The sequence below is a fragment of the Oryza glaberrima genome, chromosome 1 (genome assembly GCF_000147395.1).
Source record: "Oryza glaberrima chromosome 1, OglaRS2, whole genome shotgun sequence".
Lineage (NCBI taxonomy): Eukaryota > Viridiplantae > Streptophyta > Magnoliopsida > Poales > Poaceae > Oryza > Oryza glaberrima.
In genome coordinates this window covers 8,295,825-8,316,371 of record NC_068326.1, presented here as the reverse complement: position 1 = coordinate 8,316,371, position 20,547 = coordinate 8,295,825, and the positions used below count along the sequence as shown (strand labels likewise).

The window sequence follows — 20,547 nt, the reverse complement described above, 5'->3', positions numbered from 1 at the left end:
TCATATACAATAAGTACAAATAATTAATTGGCACATCTTAAAATGGCAAGTTAAATGTCCATTCGGTTTGCTCTTCGATTCCTAACTTAACTGATCTTTTTTTTTTTTTTTAAAAAAAACTCCTGAACCGACCCAATCTCTGGGCCGGAAAAAGAGAGAGAGAGAAGGGGAGGGAGGGGAGGGCGGGACGCCGGCCGGAGCACGCAAAAATCTCGCTCACCTCGTGAAGAGCTGAGATCAAGGGGGGAGAGATCGGAGGCGGCCGTAGCGTGGCGGAGATGGATCCTGCTAGCGTCAGCGCCAGCGCCAGCGGCGACCCGATGGCGGAGTGCCCTCCGGCGGCGGCTGCCGCTGAGGGCAGCGACGCCATGGACTGCGGCGGCGGCGGGCGGAGCAACGCGAGGGTGGCCGGAGTGCTCCGCGGGTTCCTCGCCGTGCAGCAGCGCCGCGCCGAGGCGTACTCCACGCTCCGAAGGTATATATTATACTATCTCGCTGCTTGCTGGGTCCGTGCAACTTGTGCAGTCCCGCCCCTAAAACCCTAGGATTGGAGTAACTTTTAGAATCAGGGGGGGATTTTTCATTGCCCTGGTAACTTTTAAGCCGAGGTTAGAGTGCTGTGTATGTGATTCCTGTAGGCAGGATCTTTGTGGTTTTAGTGATAAATTGCACTCTGAATGTGATTTTTGAGGCGATGAATTGAATATGAAGAGCAAGCCATTTTGGGTATGTAAGTTTTTAAACTAGAAAAGATGAGCTATTGGAGATATTAAGTTATTAACAAAATGATAAAACCTTTTCCTGGAGCACGGAAGTAGTATCACCCTTATGCAACGCTAAAATAACTGAAATTATGGCAACGAAACGAAAGGAATGCGTCGGTATTACTGAACTCATTATATGCTTCAAGTGGCATGTTGAACAGAAAACATGATATCACATATGGAAAGATGTCACTGACTGTCGTATTTGCTAACAGCAATTAAATAATGTTGGTATGCTGGTTAACCTAACTCATCTTTTGTACAGAATTAAAATTATAATCACTACATTAAGCCAGCAAAGCTGTTTCATGTTGAAGTGTAACTTAAAAAGTAGAACTCACAACTCACAAGCATACAATCTTGAAGTGCTGAAAATCAACGCTCAAATCTAATTGTATCGCATACATGGTTTATTTTGGATACTGTGATGGAAATCTTTTATTTAAAACAGCATCGTCATATTTGAGGGTTGCGACCATTCTTTTTGTTATCTCATTTTGAAAGTTATGCAGGGGTTTTTCTGAATACATGGCTAATGGAGGTGAATTAGCTTTTCAACAACTATGCACGAGTGTTACGGCGGAGTTCAATGATTGCTCGAAACAAGTTAGGCAGTTATCACCTGACTCATCTCCTTTTATCATACAAAGTTCCATATTTCATATTATTCCCTATAGGTTCTCGAAATGGTAGCCCTCCTATCAACGCCAGAAATTTGTCGTGGCGATCTTGCCAACTTACTGAAGGATGTGCAGGCACACGAGAAAGAGAAGTTGCATCTGGTAACCTGTCTATGACTCCATTGTGTTGCTATGAAATTTGACATGGTTCAGCCTTATGCTTTATTTTCAACTGAAAACTGATTTTCTTTCAAAAACCAAATTACTTGGTTACCTACTATATTTTTTGCTTTTAATTGTGGCGTAAGGAAGCTACTATGTCGGAATGATTAATCACACAAAGAACTAAATTTTTTGTTTTTATGGTTTCGTTCTGACCGTTTTACAAATAGCAACTCAACCTATTTCAATTAACAAATTTAACATGCATCCCGATTCCTGAATTCAAAGTGCTGACTGGTTTGGAGTTATACTTTGCTCTAAGATCAAATAAAATACTCCCTCTGTTTCATATTATAAGTCGTTTTGACTTTTTTCCTAGTTAAACTTTTTTAAGTTTGACAAAGTTTATAGAAAAATATAGCAATATTTTCGATACAAAACACTCATTTTATCAAAATATATTAAATGTTGATTTCAATGAAACTAATTCGGTGTTGTAAATGTTGCTAATTTTTTTTTCTATAAATTTTGCCAAACTTAAAGAAGTTTGTCTGGAAAAAAAAAGTCAAAATGACTTATATTATGAAACAGAGGAAGTAATATAAACTTGTTTCCCTGATTTAGCAATAATAGTAATTGATATGCATTCAAAGGTTAATGTCACATTGACTAATCTGTTTGAGCATGATAGTATCAATTGCAATAGGATGGCATATTCCTGCTTGAAAACTACACCTATTACTCTCTTACTGATGACCCCTGAAATATTTTGCACTTAGCCTGTTATGTTTACTTAGGGTGTTTAAATTGCTTGTCTAGCAACTAGCAGCAATACCTTGATTTAATATTGAACTATTTTCTGATATACTTTTGTTTTCATCATCTTTTCTTTGTGAGGGAAAAGTAATTTCATTAATCAACGCATGGCATTGCTGCTAAATAAAATTAAACTCAAAACTAGTCCAGAAGCCTGACAAACGATTGTTTCTAGCTGTTGTGTCTAATCACGTTTTGGTTTGATCTAACGCACAATCTATCTGTAGGTCTCAGCTTGGAAATTTCTCAATTCACTGAACAAAGTTTTTTTTTTTTTAATCTCTGATTATTTCAGACGGCAAGAATTCAGGTGTTGAAGAAAGCTGGTCGTCCTTCGGAACGCCTGGTGAACCATGCAGATTGCAGGTCAAGCAATATGGCTCAACATGTCTGTGTGCATGTCAAAGAGATAACCGAGGCTGCTGGCACGGAGGATGCAGAGGCAGATGCTGAGTATGATGGTGCTCTTAAAGAGGCCATACAAGGTGTTCAAGAGGCAGTGACCAGCATAAACGAGCACATGGAGGAGGTGCGCTATGAGATTGATGCCCTTGGGGCAGAAATAATTGGTAATAACTTGGCTGAAGTTGAAGAAGCTTTCCCTGATACTCTATTGATAAAATAGAAAAGTTGCCTAGGCGCTAAAAGGCAGAGTGAAAACAAACAATTGGCACAAATATTTTGGACTAACAAACAAGCTATTCGTGTCCCTTTGGGGATTTATTAAAAAAAAGGAGAGAGAAGAGAACCGGAAGATTTGTTTATGCCAGCATTGCTTCTTTGGTGTTCTGCTATTCACTAGAATTCAGAGGAATGTGGCATGCTTTTGGTCCCTTGTTATTCACTAGAATTCAAAGGAATGTGGGATGCAATCTTTATGGGATCGATATTCGATAGAGAATGTGATCTGAAATTGTTGTGAATATTGTTATACTAATTTGGTATACTCATGCCAATAAGATTTTCTAAGGCTCAAGCTAACCCAGGCTTGACCATTTTGTCTGATGAGGTCATGAGGTTTGATACTTTAGATACTTCTGGAGGTTGCGAAATTGATTGTCATCATTCATTTAGTCTGCGTTCCTTTTATCAACTCCAAATTGAAAGTTTCTTGTTTTTGTTAGCACGCTTTCTAAATTGCTAAATGGTGTTTTTTTTTAAAAAAAAATAAATATCATATATTTCATTAAAGAAACAAACAAATCTATTTTTAAGTTTATAATAATTAATAGTTGATTAATCATACTCTAATCTCCTGTATCATTTTATGTGTCGACGAAAAAGCTCAAGCAAGTTCACCAGCACCACACGGAGTAGAAAATTTTCACGTTTTCTACGCACATGCTTCCCGAAGTATGTGTGTTTTTATAAAAGAATGATCTATAAGAAAGTTGCTTTAAAAAATCATATTAATCTAATTTTTTAAGTTTAAAATAATTAATACTTAATGATGCGATAACGTCTCATCTCGTTTCGCGTATTTTCACTATCTTTTTCTTTTTCACAAGCATACGCCTCATGTGTACGGCGCTAAAGGAGGTGGGTCAAAACAGTTCACCAATTTTTCCACGGATCAAGCCAACCTGGATATATAGACAGTATTCCCTTTTGGGTCTAACTCAACCCATGGAGTTTTTCAACCAAACACTTACAAAAAAAATAGAATGGCCCAGTCCAACTCACCAAAATCCTCCAACAAAAAACATGCTAGGTTAGATGGACCAAAGGGTGCTGCAGTGACAAGTATGACTGGCAGAGTGCTTCTGGACACTGTTCAAGTGCAACTACACATTATAATTATAGACTCTCCATATACTCTAGGGAGTAGCTATATTTATGGCGCCATATTTTTTATAAAAAAATAGCCGGCATGTATTTATATTATAAATTTCTAAATTACATATGTAATTTTAGTATATTTACAATGTAAGTTCTAAAATTACATATGTAAGTTCTAAAATTATATATGTAAATCCTAAAATTACATTAATTACATATGTAAGTGGTGTGTAAGTGATATGTAACTATAGTAGAATCACACTATAATTACATATGTACCTGCAGTTTAAAAACAGACATTGACGTGAGCTCTCTATCTTCCTTGGCTTCTCCTTTTCTTGTCCTTTTGCCTACCATCTGTGCATGGCATCTTGGTTTTTACTCCGTAATGATTAGATATTAGTATGTCCTGGATAGTGTATATCAATGTATAGTATCAACAATAGTAGTAATGATGGTGTTAGCAGTTTTCGACATGCACAAATCGCTGAACTAATTATACGGTAAAAGATCGACTGTAAACTGGAAAAGAATATGGCGCCATATTTATAGCAATTCCGTAACTCTATGCGTTCTTTTTTATAGTTTTATGTGAAATTCATGCAAACAAGTGAACAACTAAACACTGTACTAAGTCCTAACTACCGACAACACAATCAAGTACAGTAGATATCTATTTCCATATATACATTTCCTATTGTATGCCCTAAATGCATATCCAATCAGCCATCGCCGTGGTCCGTGGTACCAAACCCAACACATAAACAGCAACATAATGCAGTCCCATTCACGCGACAGGTTTTTTTTTAAAAAAGAAAAAACACACACTCTCTCTCTCTCTCTCTCTCTCTCTCTCTCTCTCTCTCTCTCTCTCTCTCTCTCTCTCTCTCTCTCTCTCTCTGAAGTCCTCAAAATCATTATAGAATATTTATTTTGGTTAGGCACGGAAATGTATATATTGAGTTAACTTGTAAGTAACTTGCAAATAAATCTATTAAGAAAAGGAGAGAAAATACTTCACCTACATCATTAATCATTAATATATTAAACCCCTAGAGCTACCCTTTTTCTCCTTTTTTGGATTTTTTTGGCTCCTCGGTAGTTGTCCTATGTAATTTGCAGGTGCAGAAGCTCCTCGATTGGGTGACATGATTTTTTTTTGCGCCGTTTCCTCCACCGGTTGTGCCAGTCTCGTCCTGCATGTGTGTCACACACAACCTTTCTTGTAGTAAATAACACATGGTGGTGTTTATGAAAAAAAAAAGACTCCTCGTGTTTGGACGGAATAGCGCGCACGTCCTTCCACCGACTAACACCATATTCCGTTTTATACAGAACACCCCTAGCTTTTAAAGAAATGCGACACGAAGAAGAAAAAATTCTGCTCTTAGGGGCAGCACTGTAAACATGAAAAACACAAGGTTTTTTTTTTCCGAAAAACAACCAAATCTATCCCCTTCCCTCCTATCCCCAAACTCTATCCATCTATTTCCTTCCCTGCCCGTCCCATCTCTTCCCCACGCCGCGAGAGCGCTGTCGTCCCTCCCTCACCACATGGGCGATGTGTGCGTTGGAGCCGGCGCCAGCCCTCTCTCCCCCTTGTCCTCCCTCTCCCCCTCCGCACGCCGGCAATGGGACCTACGGCGGCGGCAACGGACTTGGCTGCGAGCGCCAGTCGTCCCTCCGGTCGCATGGGCACCGACGCCGCATTGACCTTTGTCCCATGTCGCACGGAGACGACGACAACAGTGTGGTTTCGGCGCGATGGAGCTAATGGCCCTCAACGGTGACGGCCACGCTGCGGGGTTCACTAGCGCGGGGAGCAGCAAGCGACGTCGACTGGCGTCGTTTCTGCATTGCGGGCAAATCGGAGGACTTGGACCTTAGCGAGGAGGTTCGAAGGACCTCGTGTCGCTCGACAGCGATGGCAAAGGTCATGGTGGTGGAGCTTGCAAGTGTTGTCGAGCCAGTGGCATGGAGCAAGAGGTCGCGGCGGGCGAGCAGGGGCAGGCGATGGGGAACCGGGGAGCAGGAGGTCGTCAGTGTGGAGGAGCTCGCGGAACTCGAGGGCGGCGACCACAGCGGGGAGCTTGGCGGCGACACTGGATCCGACCGCAAGTTTGCCGCTCCTCCCCACCTCACGCAGATCGAAGGACGTGGAGCTCCGCCGCCAGCGCAGGGCTGCCTCCGTCACCGCCGCCCTCCCATCAACCCTACTTGTCAACACGAGGCAGGGCACAGCCTGAAACAGAGGCATGCCGGATGGGCCGCACGATTAGAGATGGCAACGGGGACGATCATCGATTCCCCACGGTGAAATCACACATTAAGGCCTTATTCGGTTTGGAGGGGATTGAGGGGGAATAATTCCACACCACAATAGGTGTGAAATAAATCCCCTCCAATCCCTCCCTAAAGGGGATTAACCAAACAAGGCCTAAGGGATGAGGATGGATGATATCTGCCATCCACAGGAAATCTAGTGGTGCAAAACTCATCACCATCGGGGATGGCAGGGGCGGGGGCGGGGACAGTGCTCCACTCCCCGTCCCCGTCCCCCGCGGTGACCCGCGTGTCCTGTAGCTAGGGACCTATTGCAACCCATCTCCGCCGCCACCCCCACCGTTTCTCTCCCTTGCCGGCTACTGGCCATGGCTTTGACCTCTCCCATTAGCTCCGACGGTGACGAAACAAGATGAGCACATGCGGTGACGGACCGTGCAAGGTCAAGGATGGATAAAATGTAGCACCGCCATAGTTGGCGGGGGCAGGGACGGTGAAATTTCATCACCATGGGAATGGTGACGCGGATGTAACCCCAGACGGTGAATTCTCCGTTGCCATCTCTATGCACGAGGAACAAAAGGGAAGGAGTAGGCCGGAAACGTCCTACGGAAAAGGAGATGATTTCTGATTTTTCTTTTGTAAATATGAAGGAGTAACCAACAGATACCTAGTTTTTAATGGGCGAAAAAAAACTTTTATTATATACTCACGTACTTTGTATAATTGTGCGAATAAATAAACAAATACGATACTTCTTAAGTACAAGCGTGCCAACGGATAGTAGGAGTACAATTTACATCTCGGCCACCTAACGGTAACATCTTAATCCAACGGCTACTCTTCTGCGTGTGACGCCTTCCTCACGCTCGCCGTCTCTCTCTCTCTCTCCTCCACGCCCTAATCCTCTCTCCTTCTCACACGCCGCCGCCGATCTCCTTCCACGAAGCGCCGCCAGGTGCTGCCTCCGCCGCGTCGCACTCGCGCTGCCGTCCCTCTGCCTCGCCGATCTCCCCGCCCCCGCTCACCTCACAACCACCTCCATACCGTGGTCGCCGACTCTCCCCCCTTCTTCGCGCCGGCCTCCCTCCGCCACCCACCTCACAACTACCTCCAGTACTCTGGCGTGCCGGTGCGGCTGCGGCAGGGAGGCGGCGGCTCGCGGGCTCGACCGGCCGGCGCTTCGTGCCGTGCGGCTGCGGCGAGCCGGCGAGTGGCAACTGCGGCGCGGCCGCGCGGCGCGACTCGTGAGGCAGCCAGGTAGGGGCGCACCGGCGGCAGCGCCACAGCGGCTCGGGCGGCGCTGCAGTGCCACGCAGGGCGCCGGCACGCCATCTCGGCCATCTCCTCAGCAGGTAAATATTCCTCCCGAAGGCTGAAAAGATCAGCAAAAGAGAAGGGATATATCAACATGTCATCACCACTTCACCAGATTATTTCTCAAGAGTTTTCAACTTTCAGTAATTCCTTCAGCAATCCAATGCCTGAATCATTTATGTTTTGATTGATTGGTACATCATAGTTTTCAGTACACTATATTATTCATTCATCTAGAAATTATATAACAGAATTGTTCTTGGCCCAAGTTTTCATGACATTTTATTCTAGAGTACTAGTATTATATCATCTGACTGACTTATAATGGTCTCTATGTTTAAATATACTTAGCATCGACAGTAAGGATATAAAACTCATTATTCCTTTTTTTTGTCTCTATGACTAAAATCGCAAAATTTGATACTTGTAATGAAGATTTTAGGATTGGGAACTACAATTCATTGATTTAGTATACTTGCTTGCTTAGTTCATACCATATTACCATAATTGTTTAATTTTCAGAACTATACAAGCTAATTTTTAGGCTTTTAGGTGTATGAACAAATTTTTAGACGTGTTATACTATATAAGCTAAATTTTTAGGCTTTTAGGTGTATGAACAATTTTTTTAACCCTTCCCATTTCGAATACACAGGTTCAAAAAGTTGGGCCCACCACTGCACTCCGCAGTGGCCTACATCGCCGACTCCCCTTCTCCACGCGCAATGGCAGTCTGCAATCGACAAGGTGTCTGGCTTCTGGATCCGTTTGTCTCCGTCGATCTCCACGGTGGTCCTCTTTGCGCCGGATCGCACGACGCCGCACTGATCCCATTCCCCTCTTCATATGCCCCTGTTGTGAAGGTAAGACCTGTTTATCCTCATTTCGTTGTTTATGTAGATCTGTGGTGTAGGCATTCAAGTTGGTGATATGTGATGCATACGTCCAAGTTGAGAATATGCAACAGAAATTGCTAACATGTATAGTCAATCCATGATAAAGACAAGCTTTCTGATAAGACTGGTTGAATTGCCTAGTGGTTTGGATCCCATCTGACAGTAGATCATTAGCTCTTGTTGCTTGTTATTATTCAAGTACATAAAGGCTAACTGAAATGGCCAACACGAATAATTTCATTTGGTTGGCTCCGTGTACAGCTTGCCGGATGCAGTGATCGGTTCAGTATAGTGTCTAACATCAGTTTTTTTTTACTCTGTTATAAAACCTTAAATGGAATTTTAGTGAAGAATGCCAGGTCCCATAACCAACACTACCATCTTTCAGCAAAACTAGTTCCAGCACACAACGGGTTCAGCTGAATAGTCATATATGTTTACCCATGATAATATACACATAGGCTCTTTTTTGCATTTGCTTTCAGGGCAAATTATGATTTTTTCCTTTTCTGCCATAAAATTCACTTTCTGGGACTGCTGCGAAGCTTATCATCCTCACTGTGGGAGAGGAAGAGAAATTGAGGAATTTTATGGACAGATTCATTTGTGGCCAGCACAAATTGAGAAACCATGCTTAGTGCTATTCATTATTTTGCTTGCTCATGATTTTTCATTGAAGTATACATCTGTTTTTCATTACTATCATAAGGTCATTATCATTATAGCTGTTATATTACATGTCGACTGTACCATGTAATGAATAGTGCTCCCATAGACCCTTTGTCCCATAAGACGTACACTCCCCTGAATTTGTTAGCTATAGCATGTGACAATCCAATTATTGTGGAATGTATAAAGAAGAAGCATTACAAGCTTTTACTAAATAATTACTTTAGGAAAAAAAGAGCAACTTTTTCCGTGTTGTTTCAGTGTACTATTGTGAACTGTGGTTTCTAGGAGCTAATTGGGAGGCTTCTGTTTTTTAATTGTTCAGGTTTGGATATCATGAAAGGTCCCATATTGGAGATTACTACATATAGCATACGGTGAACTTACCAAATGAACAGAGGTATTTAAGCTGCTCCTTTGCAGTTTATTTTTATACGGGTGTGCAATCTGTGACTTTAACCACCAGGCAATGCTTGCTCATAGCAAAGAAGTTAAAATTTGCTAAATAAGGCTACAAATCTGATCAGGACTATCAGAATGTTGAGTTAATTTATTCTTAGTACTTTCAATTAACCATGTATTATTTATCAATATTTAAAGATCGCATAAAATCTCTCCTGTTCTTGCCATTTTTCAGTATCTTTATCAATATTGTGTTCTTCTATGCGTGATATAAATTTTGAAGTATCCTGTACATTTATCCCCTCACCAGTGCTAGGAAATTTTGGGTTCTACATTCTTTAGTTTCATACTAAATTATATATGCATTTCAGCCATCACTCTTTGTTTCTTATGTCTTGGAAAATAAATAAGCTCAGGGCCTTGTCATTTGTATGGCATTTTTTTTGTGGTATGGCAGGTTGATATGAGAAGCTCATAAGAAAGGCACAAACTTTGTCCTCATTAAGGCGCGTTTACATGATAAATATTGTTCCCATTGCTGGATCACTAAACTTCAACAAACCATGTTTATTTTGGTCATAGATTCAGAAAAGAAAATGAGTTTGAATGAATATTGTTTACTTAAATTGCTCCTAAGTTGGTTCAACCTTCTCAAAAAAGATGTGAGGCAATGACTCCAGTTTTTTAGTTCTGTATACAGAATGTATTTGTCACCCTAGGAATTATTTGAGGGGCAATATTTTTATGAATCTTAAAGATTGAATTTCAATCCATCTGCCCTGGCTTGAAGGTAAACATGATTTTATTTTAAGATTGCATTTTAGTTTACACTAGATGTACATTGTAGCTAGGTCTGTCGTTTTTATTTGTGAAACTCAATTGGTGTAACTGCTGTAATTTAACTGCAGATCTCAAAACCATGTATACCACAATTGGTGCTATTAAGTACTTCTGCATCAATATTGATTATTGTTTGGTTTTTATACAATACAACTCTGTTAATTAGTGTGGAATCACTTCACCCATATACTTTTGGGATTTATTGGGATCAATTGTTTCCAGAGTGTGCAAGGGCTATGTATGGTGCTTCAGGGTGCTGGTATATTGTACACCCCATGATAATTTGCCTATACTTCCATGAACATCAGAAGTGTGTCATGCAAGGCCATGTTGGTGATAGTTTGAGGGTGCTATATGCTCTTTTTTTTTTTGCAAATCATTTGAGAACTGCTTTTACCACAATATATATTGATGTACTTTCATTAACAATGTAAAGATATTATTCATCAAATGTAAAGATATTGAATTTCTGATGTTTCTCTAACTCTTTTTTTGTATGGAAATAATAATGACACTTGGTTTCTTCTCCGTTGCAATGATTTATTTCTTGCCAACATAGATTCTATGTGCATTATTGTAAACTGGTGTTTATTTTTCATTTTTAATATCAATGAAAATTTACAATGAAGTTTGATTTCTCTCTAAAATAGAAATGGACTGTCATGTGTGTATATTGAGTCCGCACTGTAGAATGTTAGACTCAATCAAGGTTTTGTACCTCTATCTGTGAGATTGGCCTTATGCTCTGGAGATAATTTGTTTCCTGTGTTTCAACAGTAATTCACTAGGTTTATCCCTTGATGAACACAATTTCTATATATTATGAATACCGGAGGGGAAATTTTGGACCAGACATTTGAAGTTGATTGCTCCTTTGAAGACTCATGCTACAAAGCTAGGCAATCAGGGGTTCCAAAAGATGCACTCCAAATGGTATTTTTTTACTTGTTTTAAGATCACTTATGAACTTAGTTTAATACTCACTTTCAAATTTATGTGAGGCCTTGTCAATATGTATATCGAAAGTCTGAACACGCTAGAGAATATAATTGTCGATGCATTCTTTTCTTATATGTTTGTTTTTAGGCTACAACGGAAGTATTGACTGTCATATACTTGTTGAATTAATTAATATTTACAATTTGTGTTGGCCATATACTTATAGAGTGCTAGGTTATGTTTACAGTCTATGTTGGCCATATATGCTAGGCTATGGCAGCGGCATGGAAAATACCTGGCTGCAGCTTCACTGGTTTTTTTTTCCTCGGCAAATGCATTTCTGATTTTTCCAGGTCGTAATTTGTTCCAGACATAAAATTAAGAGTAAATTTCACAAAACTACATATTTTGTGGTCCAAGTTGTAGAAAACCACACGCACTTTGACACTTGGCACTTGAGTACATATATTTTGGTCGTGTAGTTTCACAAAACTACACTATCGATGTACAGATTCACCCGCGAGATGATGTGGCTGTTTCACCTAGGACGAGGACATGGCATCCTATTACCAGCCATCGCACGAAATTAATATAATGCCACGTCCTCATACTAGATGAAACAACCACGTCGTCATATCACAAGTGAATCTATTCATCGATAGTGTGGTTTTGTGAAACTAAACTACCAAAATATATGTACTTAAGTGCCAAGTATCAAAATATGTGTGGTTTTCTGCAACTTGAACCATAAAATATGTAGTTTTGTGAAATTTACTCAAATTAAATTGAGCTCCCAATGTTTTATGTTCTCATTATTGCTTTCAAAACAGAAATGAGGCCAATTGTAGAAAATGCATTGTGGTGAAAGTTGTGGCTAGGAAAAATGGCTGCTGGGCTAATTGTACTGAGTTACCTATTAATGTTAGTTGGATGCACCAATTAGTACTGTTTTTTTTTATCAAAAAGTATTGTTTTTAATTTATGTATAGTAGTAGCTCTGATCATGTTTTTTATCCATCATGATCAATGAAGATTTTCATTTATTGATGTTAGCCTTTTAGATTTATACCGATTTTTCATGATTACATATCATTGGCCATGTTTGGTGTTGAAAATTCACCAGTTTTATAGTTTTGCAGGAAAATCTGTAGGAAGCTGGAAACAACAGTGCAAGCCCGGCTTTCTGTCGATTGTTGCTGTACGTAGTAAGCAACGTTCATGGTGTTTTTGTAGCTCATGATGTAATTTATGAATGATTAGTACTTTCTCTGCTACATATTTTGTCAAAATATATGTCATTAGATTGGTATCCAGTGAATCTATTAGGTTGTGTGATCAGTGTAGATAAATTTGAAGTGTCGACTCTTTTCTGAAGTGAACAGTCCATGTTGCAGCCTTCAGTGATCCAAACTTCTGAATCAGTGAGTTTCAGCTCTCTTTTACTTTTGAGCATGATGAAGGGTTTTAACTATATTATCCTCTTAGGGAGTGTTTGAGAGGAGAGGAAAATAGAAGATTGAGAAGATACGCAAAACGAGGTGAGCCATTACCACATGATTAATTGAGGTCTGGTCATGTTTTTTATTCATCATGATCAATGAAGATATCCAATTATTGAGGTTAGCCTTTTACAGCCCCATTGTTTAGCTTATTTGAGGAATAAGCCAAACATCTTACTTGCAAACGAAAAATAATTTGTGAATAAAACTTTTATATACGTGTTCTTAATGATCTAAAAGCAAAGGCTGAAAAATAAACTACGATGAAAAAAAACTCAAAATCGACTCCAAATTTAAGGTTGAAAATTTAAATTCTGGCTAATAAGCATAAGCATAAGCGAAAAGATGAGGCCGTTAGATTTATACCGATTTTTCACGATTACATATCATTGGCCATGTTTGGTGTTGAAAATTCACCAGTTTTATAGTTTTGCATGAAAGTCTATAGGAAGCTGGAAACAACAGTGCAAGCCTAGCTTTCTGTCGATTGTTGCTCTACGTGGTAAGCAAAGTTCATGGTGTTTTTGTAGCTCATGATGTGATTTATGAATAATTAGTACTTTCTCTGCTACATATTTTGTCAAAATATATGCCATTAGATTGGTGTCCAGTGAATCTATTAGGTTGTGTGATCAATGTAGATAAATTTGAAGTGTCGACTCTTTTCTGAAGTGATCAGTCCATATTGCAGCCTTCAGTGATCCAAACTTTAGAATCAGTGAGTTTCAGCTCTCTTTTACTTTTGAGGAGAGGAAAAGAGAAGATTGAGAAGACACGCAAAACGAGGTAAGCCATTACCACATGATTAATTGAGTTTCAACTATTTTAAATTTCAAGAATGGATTAATATGATTTTTAAAGCAACTTTCCTATAGAATTTTTTTTTGCAAAAAACGCACCGTTTAGTAGTTTGGGAATCGTGTACGCGGAAAACGATGTGCTTTCTCTCCAATCACCCAACGAACGAACGCTCCGACTAATTTGGAGTATTAAATATAGACTAATTACAAAACTAATTACACAGATAGAGGCTAATTTGCGAGATAAATCTATTAAGCCTAATTAATTCATGATTAATTACTGTAGCACTACATTGTTAAATCATGGACTAATTAGTCTTAATAGATTCGTCTCGCAAATTAGCCTCCATCCGTGTAATTAGTTTTGTAACTAGCCTATATTTAATACTTCAAATTAGTGTCCAAACATCCGATGTGACAGAGACTAACCCTGTATCCAAACTACCCCATAGTAACGATATGTCTAACCCTATCTTCCTTTGTATGAAGGGCATGCAATACATTCGTGTGTTCTTGAAAAAGTGTGTAAAACATATCCATTCTAAATTCGGGGGAAAGCTCCATAGATTTGATTTTGGTCAGTTTGTAAAGAGCGGTAGATCTCTGGTTTAGAACTCAGACGATCTTCATAGTCAACCTTCCTAGAGTAACTTGGGAGTTTAAAAAACTATTGAATCAATGTTCCTATTTTTGGAGGCTAGAAAAGGAGAAAACATGATTATTGACCCTGTAAACTATGGTCTCCCACTGTTGTCTGTGGTTTTGTTTTTCAAAGAATCCTTACGCTTTGATAGCTCAAGTGAAACTGATCATGCAATGGGTTTTATGAATTAGGAAGTCTTGTATTAAATCAGTATACTGTGAGCAACAAGTATAATTAGTTGTTTGATTCTCAACATGATTCTATTTATCTGTCTATCACCATTGTTTTATGAAATATCGCCATAGCATTAGCACGTTCATATTACTAGTATAGTAAGTCAATTAGTAGGCATATACTCTCTCTGTTTCATATTATAAGTTGTTTTGACTAATCAAACTTTAAGTTTAATCAAGTTAGCATAGCATTTTAAATACAAAACAAATATGTTATTAATAAACTTGGTTAAGTTTGACTACGGAAAAAGTCAAAATGAATTAACAAAATATACCCAAATCATTCCTAACCGTTGGATCCTCTCATCTAACGACCTACGTTGTGAGTTGGATTAGCCGATGGATTAGTAGCAGGATTAGTGAAACCAATGGACAACCTCCCTGCTTCGAGCACCCCACGCCTCCACTTCGTCGCTGCCTTGAACCACCCCTCTTCCTTCCCAGGTGGCTCGTCGCCACTGCCATCCCCCAGCCAATGTCATCGCCGGCTCGCCAACAGGCCCACCACCGTGCGCCTTAGCCCACCACCATCGCCTCGTCTCGTGTCACCACCTCCCCTCAACACAGTGCGCTGTGGCTGCTACATATTAACTCCGCTCGACATCGCCGCCTGCCCACCGCTGTCGGTGCTGTCGATTTGTCGTCATCCTCAACTCTGCACTTCGCCATAAGGAAGGCAGTGAGCATGAGTTGAGGGCTGAGCGCGACCCTAGGGCAAGCAAAGCGGGATTAGATAGTAGGTCGCAACGTCGTCACCATAAGAGGAGGAAGAGATGAAATCTTATAAAATTATCCATCGTCTTCCGTTCATCCCCATCCATCTATCACTACAGATGCAATGGATGGGGATATTGGCGGTTTCCTGTGGACAAAGGGGAAAGATGGTAGCGACAATAGCGGTGGTTTCCTGCGGACAAAGGGGGAGAGATGGTAGCGACAACGGTTGGCAGCACGAGCTTGAGTCGCCTGACAGTTGCTGTAACTGATTTGCCAAGGCTTTCAAATTTTTTCAGGTCTTCACATCCCTTGCCAACTCCTATGCGGTTGCTCCTACCGTCTGCTAAAAAAAATGAGTTCAATGCCTCTTGCTTTGCTTGGTAGGGACGATTTGCTGCCCCGCTACAGGCTACAGCTACAGCTACAACTGTTGATGTTGTTGTTGCTGCTGCTGCTATTATGTTACTGCCACCGTATTGCTCTTTCTGATTTGTTGTCGATTTGCTTCTGCTCTACGTTGACCTCATGATGTATGTGCTGCTGTGCACTGCTGCTATGGCCAGAGAATAGGAGGATACAAAGAGAACAAGGAAGAGGAGGAACGCATTAGAGGTTTTTGGTGCTCAAGGACTGCTCGATGAAATGTATCTTGAGGTACTACTAAAGTCTGAACACGTTTTGAATTATCTTTTTAGTACTTTTACATGCGGAAACCTCCTTCCTTGTTTTTGTTATTATACTTTCAGTTGAAAGTAATTTAGATTTAACAAATATTTCAATGACTCATCCATGTCAATCAACTAAATCAATAAGAACATGCTTAGTTTATTCCCATTGGGAGGTTGTATAAAAAATACAAAACAAAATAGATGTTTGGTGCTTGTATTTACTTGGTCTGGCTTTTGGTGTGCTCCTAAGCAAGTCTGTCAACTTTTTTGCCTGTGGACATATTGCAGGGGCTCATCCCAAGTATTTGTCTCTTCTATCGATTGACATGTAGTGATTTAGTGCCTTCCTCTGGATTGTGCACACAAGAACTGTTGGCCACCTAGTCAAGGTTGTTTAGTGTTGTTAAGATTATCATGAATGCATGCTTATCCTTGTTATAAACACCCCTCTCCCCCTTATCTCTCTCTCCGCATGAGGGATGAGCTGCTATATAGTCACAGTTGCTTTTATCACAATCTCACATGTTTGTTTATGTTTTTTTTATTACACCATGTTTCATTTATTAGCTTGATCACTATTTCTCCTTATATACTTTAGTTCAGTGGAAGTATTTTTAGGGAATACTGCAAAGAATTATGCATCATTGTATTAAGAGAAATTAAGTTCAGGAGAAAAAAATAAAAAAATTAAAAGGTTTTGGCCTAATTCTCGTTGGTTCAGGTGCGACCAGATCGACTAAAAAAAAACTACAAAATAAGCTAGGGCATAAAACCTGCATCCATCGGCATCAGGCCAAAAAGAGGAGCACACAAAAACTTCATTCCCTCCACTCCAAACTTCTCTTGGCTCATCTCTATCGAAACTTGATATGAATAATTTGCCACCTATGTTTTTCCCATTTGTATTCACTATCCCAGTTCATGTTCCAAGAATACAAGAATTCCAAATTTATTCAACTACATGTTGTAAATCCTCTCAATAACTAGTTGATTTCAAATTTGAACATAGAGGATTTCCACTTGATGCCTTTTATATCATGTTAGATATATGCTAGCGGTGTTTGTTGGAGTTCTTAGTGTTGTCAAGAAACTACATATTATGGATCCTCGGATCCTGATTTCCTCGTGCCGAGAAGTAGGAGGATCTATAAAACTATACATAGTACTATATGTACACACATATTTCTCGTGTTGAGGATTAGGATGGTATATGTACACATGTCTCGTACTGTTATGTGCACGTCTACATCTGATTGTGTTAGGACTATATATACATCTATGTCTCGTGCTGAGGATTGCATTTCATACTAAGTTTGATATCTTACACTGCAAATGATAATGCTTTTTTTATATTTATTTGTGTAAGTTTATTTTCAGGTGTGATCAATTTATTCAAATATTGATGTTTATTTCTATAGGTTCTCCCTCCATTTTAGCTTAAACTCAATTGGTGATGATGAACAACCCACAACCATGGAGATCAACTATTATTACTATAAGGTACGCTTTGTTCTATGAACATAAGGGGGCATGTGCCCCCATCTGTGCTCCGCTCCGTTGCATCGTTGCAACGACGGTGCGGAGAGGGCAAGATAAAAGAGGTGATAATAGTCGCGGTTGGTCGCGTTGTGCTCATCTACAAAGAATTGTGTGTATGCATGTCTTGATGGATATGCTTACCGACCTTAGGGAGATTTGTCTTTGTGGATATATGGTTTGCGGTGCTTTGGGGTTGCTGGATTTGTCTTACAGAGATGTCTCGGTGGATATGTGGTTTGAGGTGCTTTGGAGTTCCTGGAGTTGTTTCTCCAATTAGCACACCAATTCTTTTGTGGCGTGAGACACATATCCACTACCCTACTTATCACGATGGTCATGATCAACATGATATGTTCACTGGCTCAAATAATCTCCTTGTGCCGAGGATTGTATTACGACTATGTACACATCTACGTCTCATGCTGAGGATTGCATTTCATAGTAAGTTTGATATCCTTACACTGCAAATGATAATGTATTCTTTATATTTATTTGTGTAAGTTGATTTTCAGGTGTGATATCTATCAATTCTTATTTTAGATGATTCGTTTTTGTCATCCTGTTATCTATTTTCTTTCAAGTGATATCTGTTAACTCAAAGTGTTTTAATTAACCAAAATAAATGTTAAATTGGTTATCTCATCCTAATATTTTAAATGTTTGATCAATTTATTCAAATATTGATGTTTATTTCTATAGGTTCTCTCTCCACTTTAGTTTAAGCTCCATTGGTGATGATGAGCAACCCACAACCATGGAGATCAACTATTATTACTATAAGGTACGCTGTGTTCTATGAGCGTAAGGGGGCATGTGCCCCCATTGCCTCCTTGTGGGCTTCGCTCCATTACATCGTTGCAACGACGGTGCGGAGAGGGCAGGATAGAAGAGGCGCTACTCGTAGCGGTTGGTCGCGCTGTGCTCGTCTACAAAGAATCATGCGTAGGTATGTCTTGGTGGATATATGGTTTGCGGTGTTTTGGAGATGCTGGAGTTGCTCGGTGGATATGTGGTTTGAGGTGCTTTGGAGTTCCTGAGTTGCTCCTTGAATTAGCACACCAGCTCTTAAACCCAACTCCACAACTCTAGAACATTTTGTGAGAGAGCTCCACCCAGCTCCACTCCTATTTTCTGTGGAGCTGAAACCATTTGGCTGAGCTCTAGCTCTAGGAGGGGTGAAGCTGGAGCTGTGCCATATAGTCCCTTTATACTCTCCTGATTAATATGCATAGAGCATGACAATAAACAATAAATTATACTCTCAGTTTCAAAGTACAACTATTACTAGTTTGTGTAGCAAAAATTGAGAATAAAATGAAATTCTTTTAATATCTTTTCCTTATATCTCTCCCCAATCAATAATGGACCAAAAATAAGCCTGGCAATAAATGAAGTAGTAAAGCACTACTAGCATTTTACTACTTTCCTCATCATGTAGTATTAGCAAATACATTTTTAAACAACAGTGGATGATGGTACTTGGCTTTGGAACAGTTTCATGAAAATTATTTATAAAACTGACTATATTTTGGAAATGGATAGAGTTAATTAATGCTTTGTTTATATGGGACTCAATGCTGGCCATGCAAATGAGGTCTTACAACTCATTTCCCCCTCAACAAATGCTCCCTAATTTGATTAAGTTATATCTATGTTAATGCATGTGCTCATGTGTTGCATGTGAGGTGGGGGGAATTGCAGCCTTAAGCACTGCCCTGCTTGCTAGACAGCATGATCTTTGCATAAGCGTGGTTGAGTGCACACGGTTCCTAGCTGGATCTGTGCTAGCGGTGTTTGTTGGAGTTCTAGCGTTGTCAAGTCACTAGACATGTTATGGATCGATCCCGATTTTCTCGTGCCCTGATTTCCTCGTGCCGAGAAGTAGGAGGTTTTTTAAAACTATACATAGTACTATATGTACACGTATTTCTCGTGTTGAGGATTAGGATGGTATATGTACTCTACATCTGATTGTGTTAGGACTATGGACTATGTACACATCTACGTCTTGTGCTGGGGATTGCATTTCATATTAAGTTTGATATCCTTACACTAGAAATGATAATGCATTTTTTATATTTATTTATGTAAGTTTATTTTTAGGTGTGATATCTGTTAATTCTTATTTTGGATTATTCGTTTTTGTCATCCTGTTATCTATTTATTTTCAAGTGATATCTGTCAACTCAAAGTGTTGTAATTAACTAAAATAAATGGTAAATTAGTTATCTCATCCTAATATTTTAAATATTTGATCAATTTATTCAAATATTGATGTTTATTTCTATAGGTTCCCCCTCCACTTTATTCAAATATTGATATCTACATACAGAGACGTGCAGGGTCTCTAATACATGAGAAAGATGAGGAAACAAAAACCGTGTAGGAGATAGAAAAAAATTGATGGATCCTATCCAACCCAAGCGTCCATCAATTTTATCTCCCGTTGAGTCCGACGGTTTTCCAGAGCGGTTCTTACCATAAACAACAATTTTGTATTTCTCGTGTTGATTCGGACGGTTTACTCTAACCTTTTTTTAGAAATGATGCTTTTTTTTTTCTCGCGTTACGTTAGAGTTCTCGAACCGTTTTTAGAAACATCGGTTCTTTCTTGTGTTGAACCCGATTGTTTTTTCTACTCGTTTTTTTTATAAACGGTGTTTTTTTCTGATAGTTTTTTTTAGAGCGGCTTGTTTTTTATAAACGGTGTTTTTTTCTTGTGCAGTTTTGTGACAGTTTTTTCCTAGCATGTTTTTTTTTTTGCTTTTTGTTTACTGATGACGAAAACCGTATTTTTCTCTCATGTTTTTTTGCTTTTCTTTTCTCGCGTGTTATTTTGCCCTTTTTTCTGACAATTATTTTCTCGCACGTTTGCTCTTTTTTTTCGAATGTTCTTTTTCCTTTATTCCAATACATGAGAATAGATGACGAAACATTGTTTTGATAATTTTTTCAGAGCGG

The 20,547-nt window shown here is 39.5% G+C and overlaps 1 protein-coding gene and 1 long non-coding RNA gene across 15 annotated transcripts; both read left to right on the top strand.

Moving 5' to 3' along the window:
- The first annotated feature begins 164 nt into the window (after positions 1 to 164).
- On the top strand, positions 165 to 3,364 carry LOC127766223 (uncharacterized). Its single transcript, XM_052291310.1, has 4 exons — positions 165 to 475; positions 1,277 to 1,370; positions 1,442 to 1,546; positions 2,658 to 3,364. Exons 1-4 carry the CDS (start codon positions 279 to 281, stop codon positions 2,985 to 2,987), a joined length of 726 nt encoding a protein of 241 aa, XP_052147270.1. The 5' UTR covers positions 165 to 278; the 3' UTR covers positions 2,988 to 3,364.
- A 3,915-nt stretch (positions 3,365 to 7,279) lies between these two features.
- On the top strand, positions 7,280 to 16,038 carry LOC127773893 (uncharacterized). 14 transcript variants are annotated; one of them, XR_008017671.1, is made up of 8 exons: positions 7,280 to 7,779; positions 8,397 to 8,604; positions 9,632 to 11,481; positions 12,619 to 12,908; positions 12,973 to 13,025; positions 13,415 to 13,488; positions 13,678 to 13,772; positions 15,943 to 16,038. It is a non-coding gene; the product is annotated as an uncharacterized LOC127773893 (long non-coding RNA). The 14 variants fall into 14 exon arrangements; XR_008017673.1 differs by having other exon boundaries at positions 9,632 to 9,706; positions 10,397 to 11,481; positions 12,973 to 13,772; XR_008017665.1 differs by having other exon boundaries at positions 9,632 to 9,706; positions 10,166 to 11,481; positions 12,973 to 13,772.
- Positions 16,039 to 20,547: the final 4,509 nt, after the last annotated feature.

Excerpts from the sequence above, each read along its gene's own strand:
- LOC127766223 (XM_052291310.1), top strand. The coding sequence starts at position 279 with ATGGATCCTGCTAGCGTCAGCGCCAGCGCCAGCGGCGACCCGATGGCG. Across the intron at positions 476-1,276 it reads GCGTACTCCACGCTCCGAAG|GGGTTTTTCTGAATACATGG; the intron begins GTATATATTATA and ends AAAGTTATGCAG. Across the intron at positions 1,547-2,657 it reads AGAAAGAGAAGTTGCATCTG|ACGGCAAGAATTCAGGTGTT; the intron begins GTAACCTGTCTA and ends TGATTATTTCAG.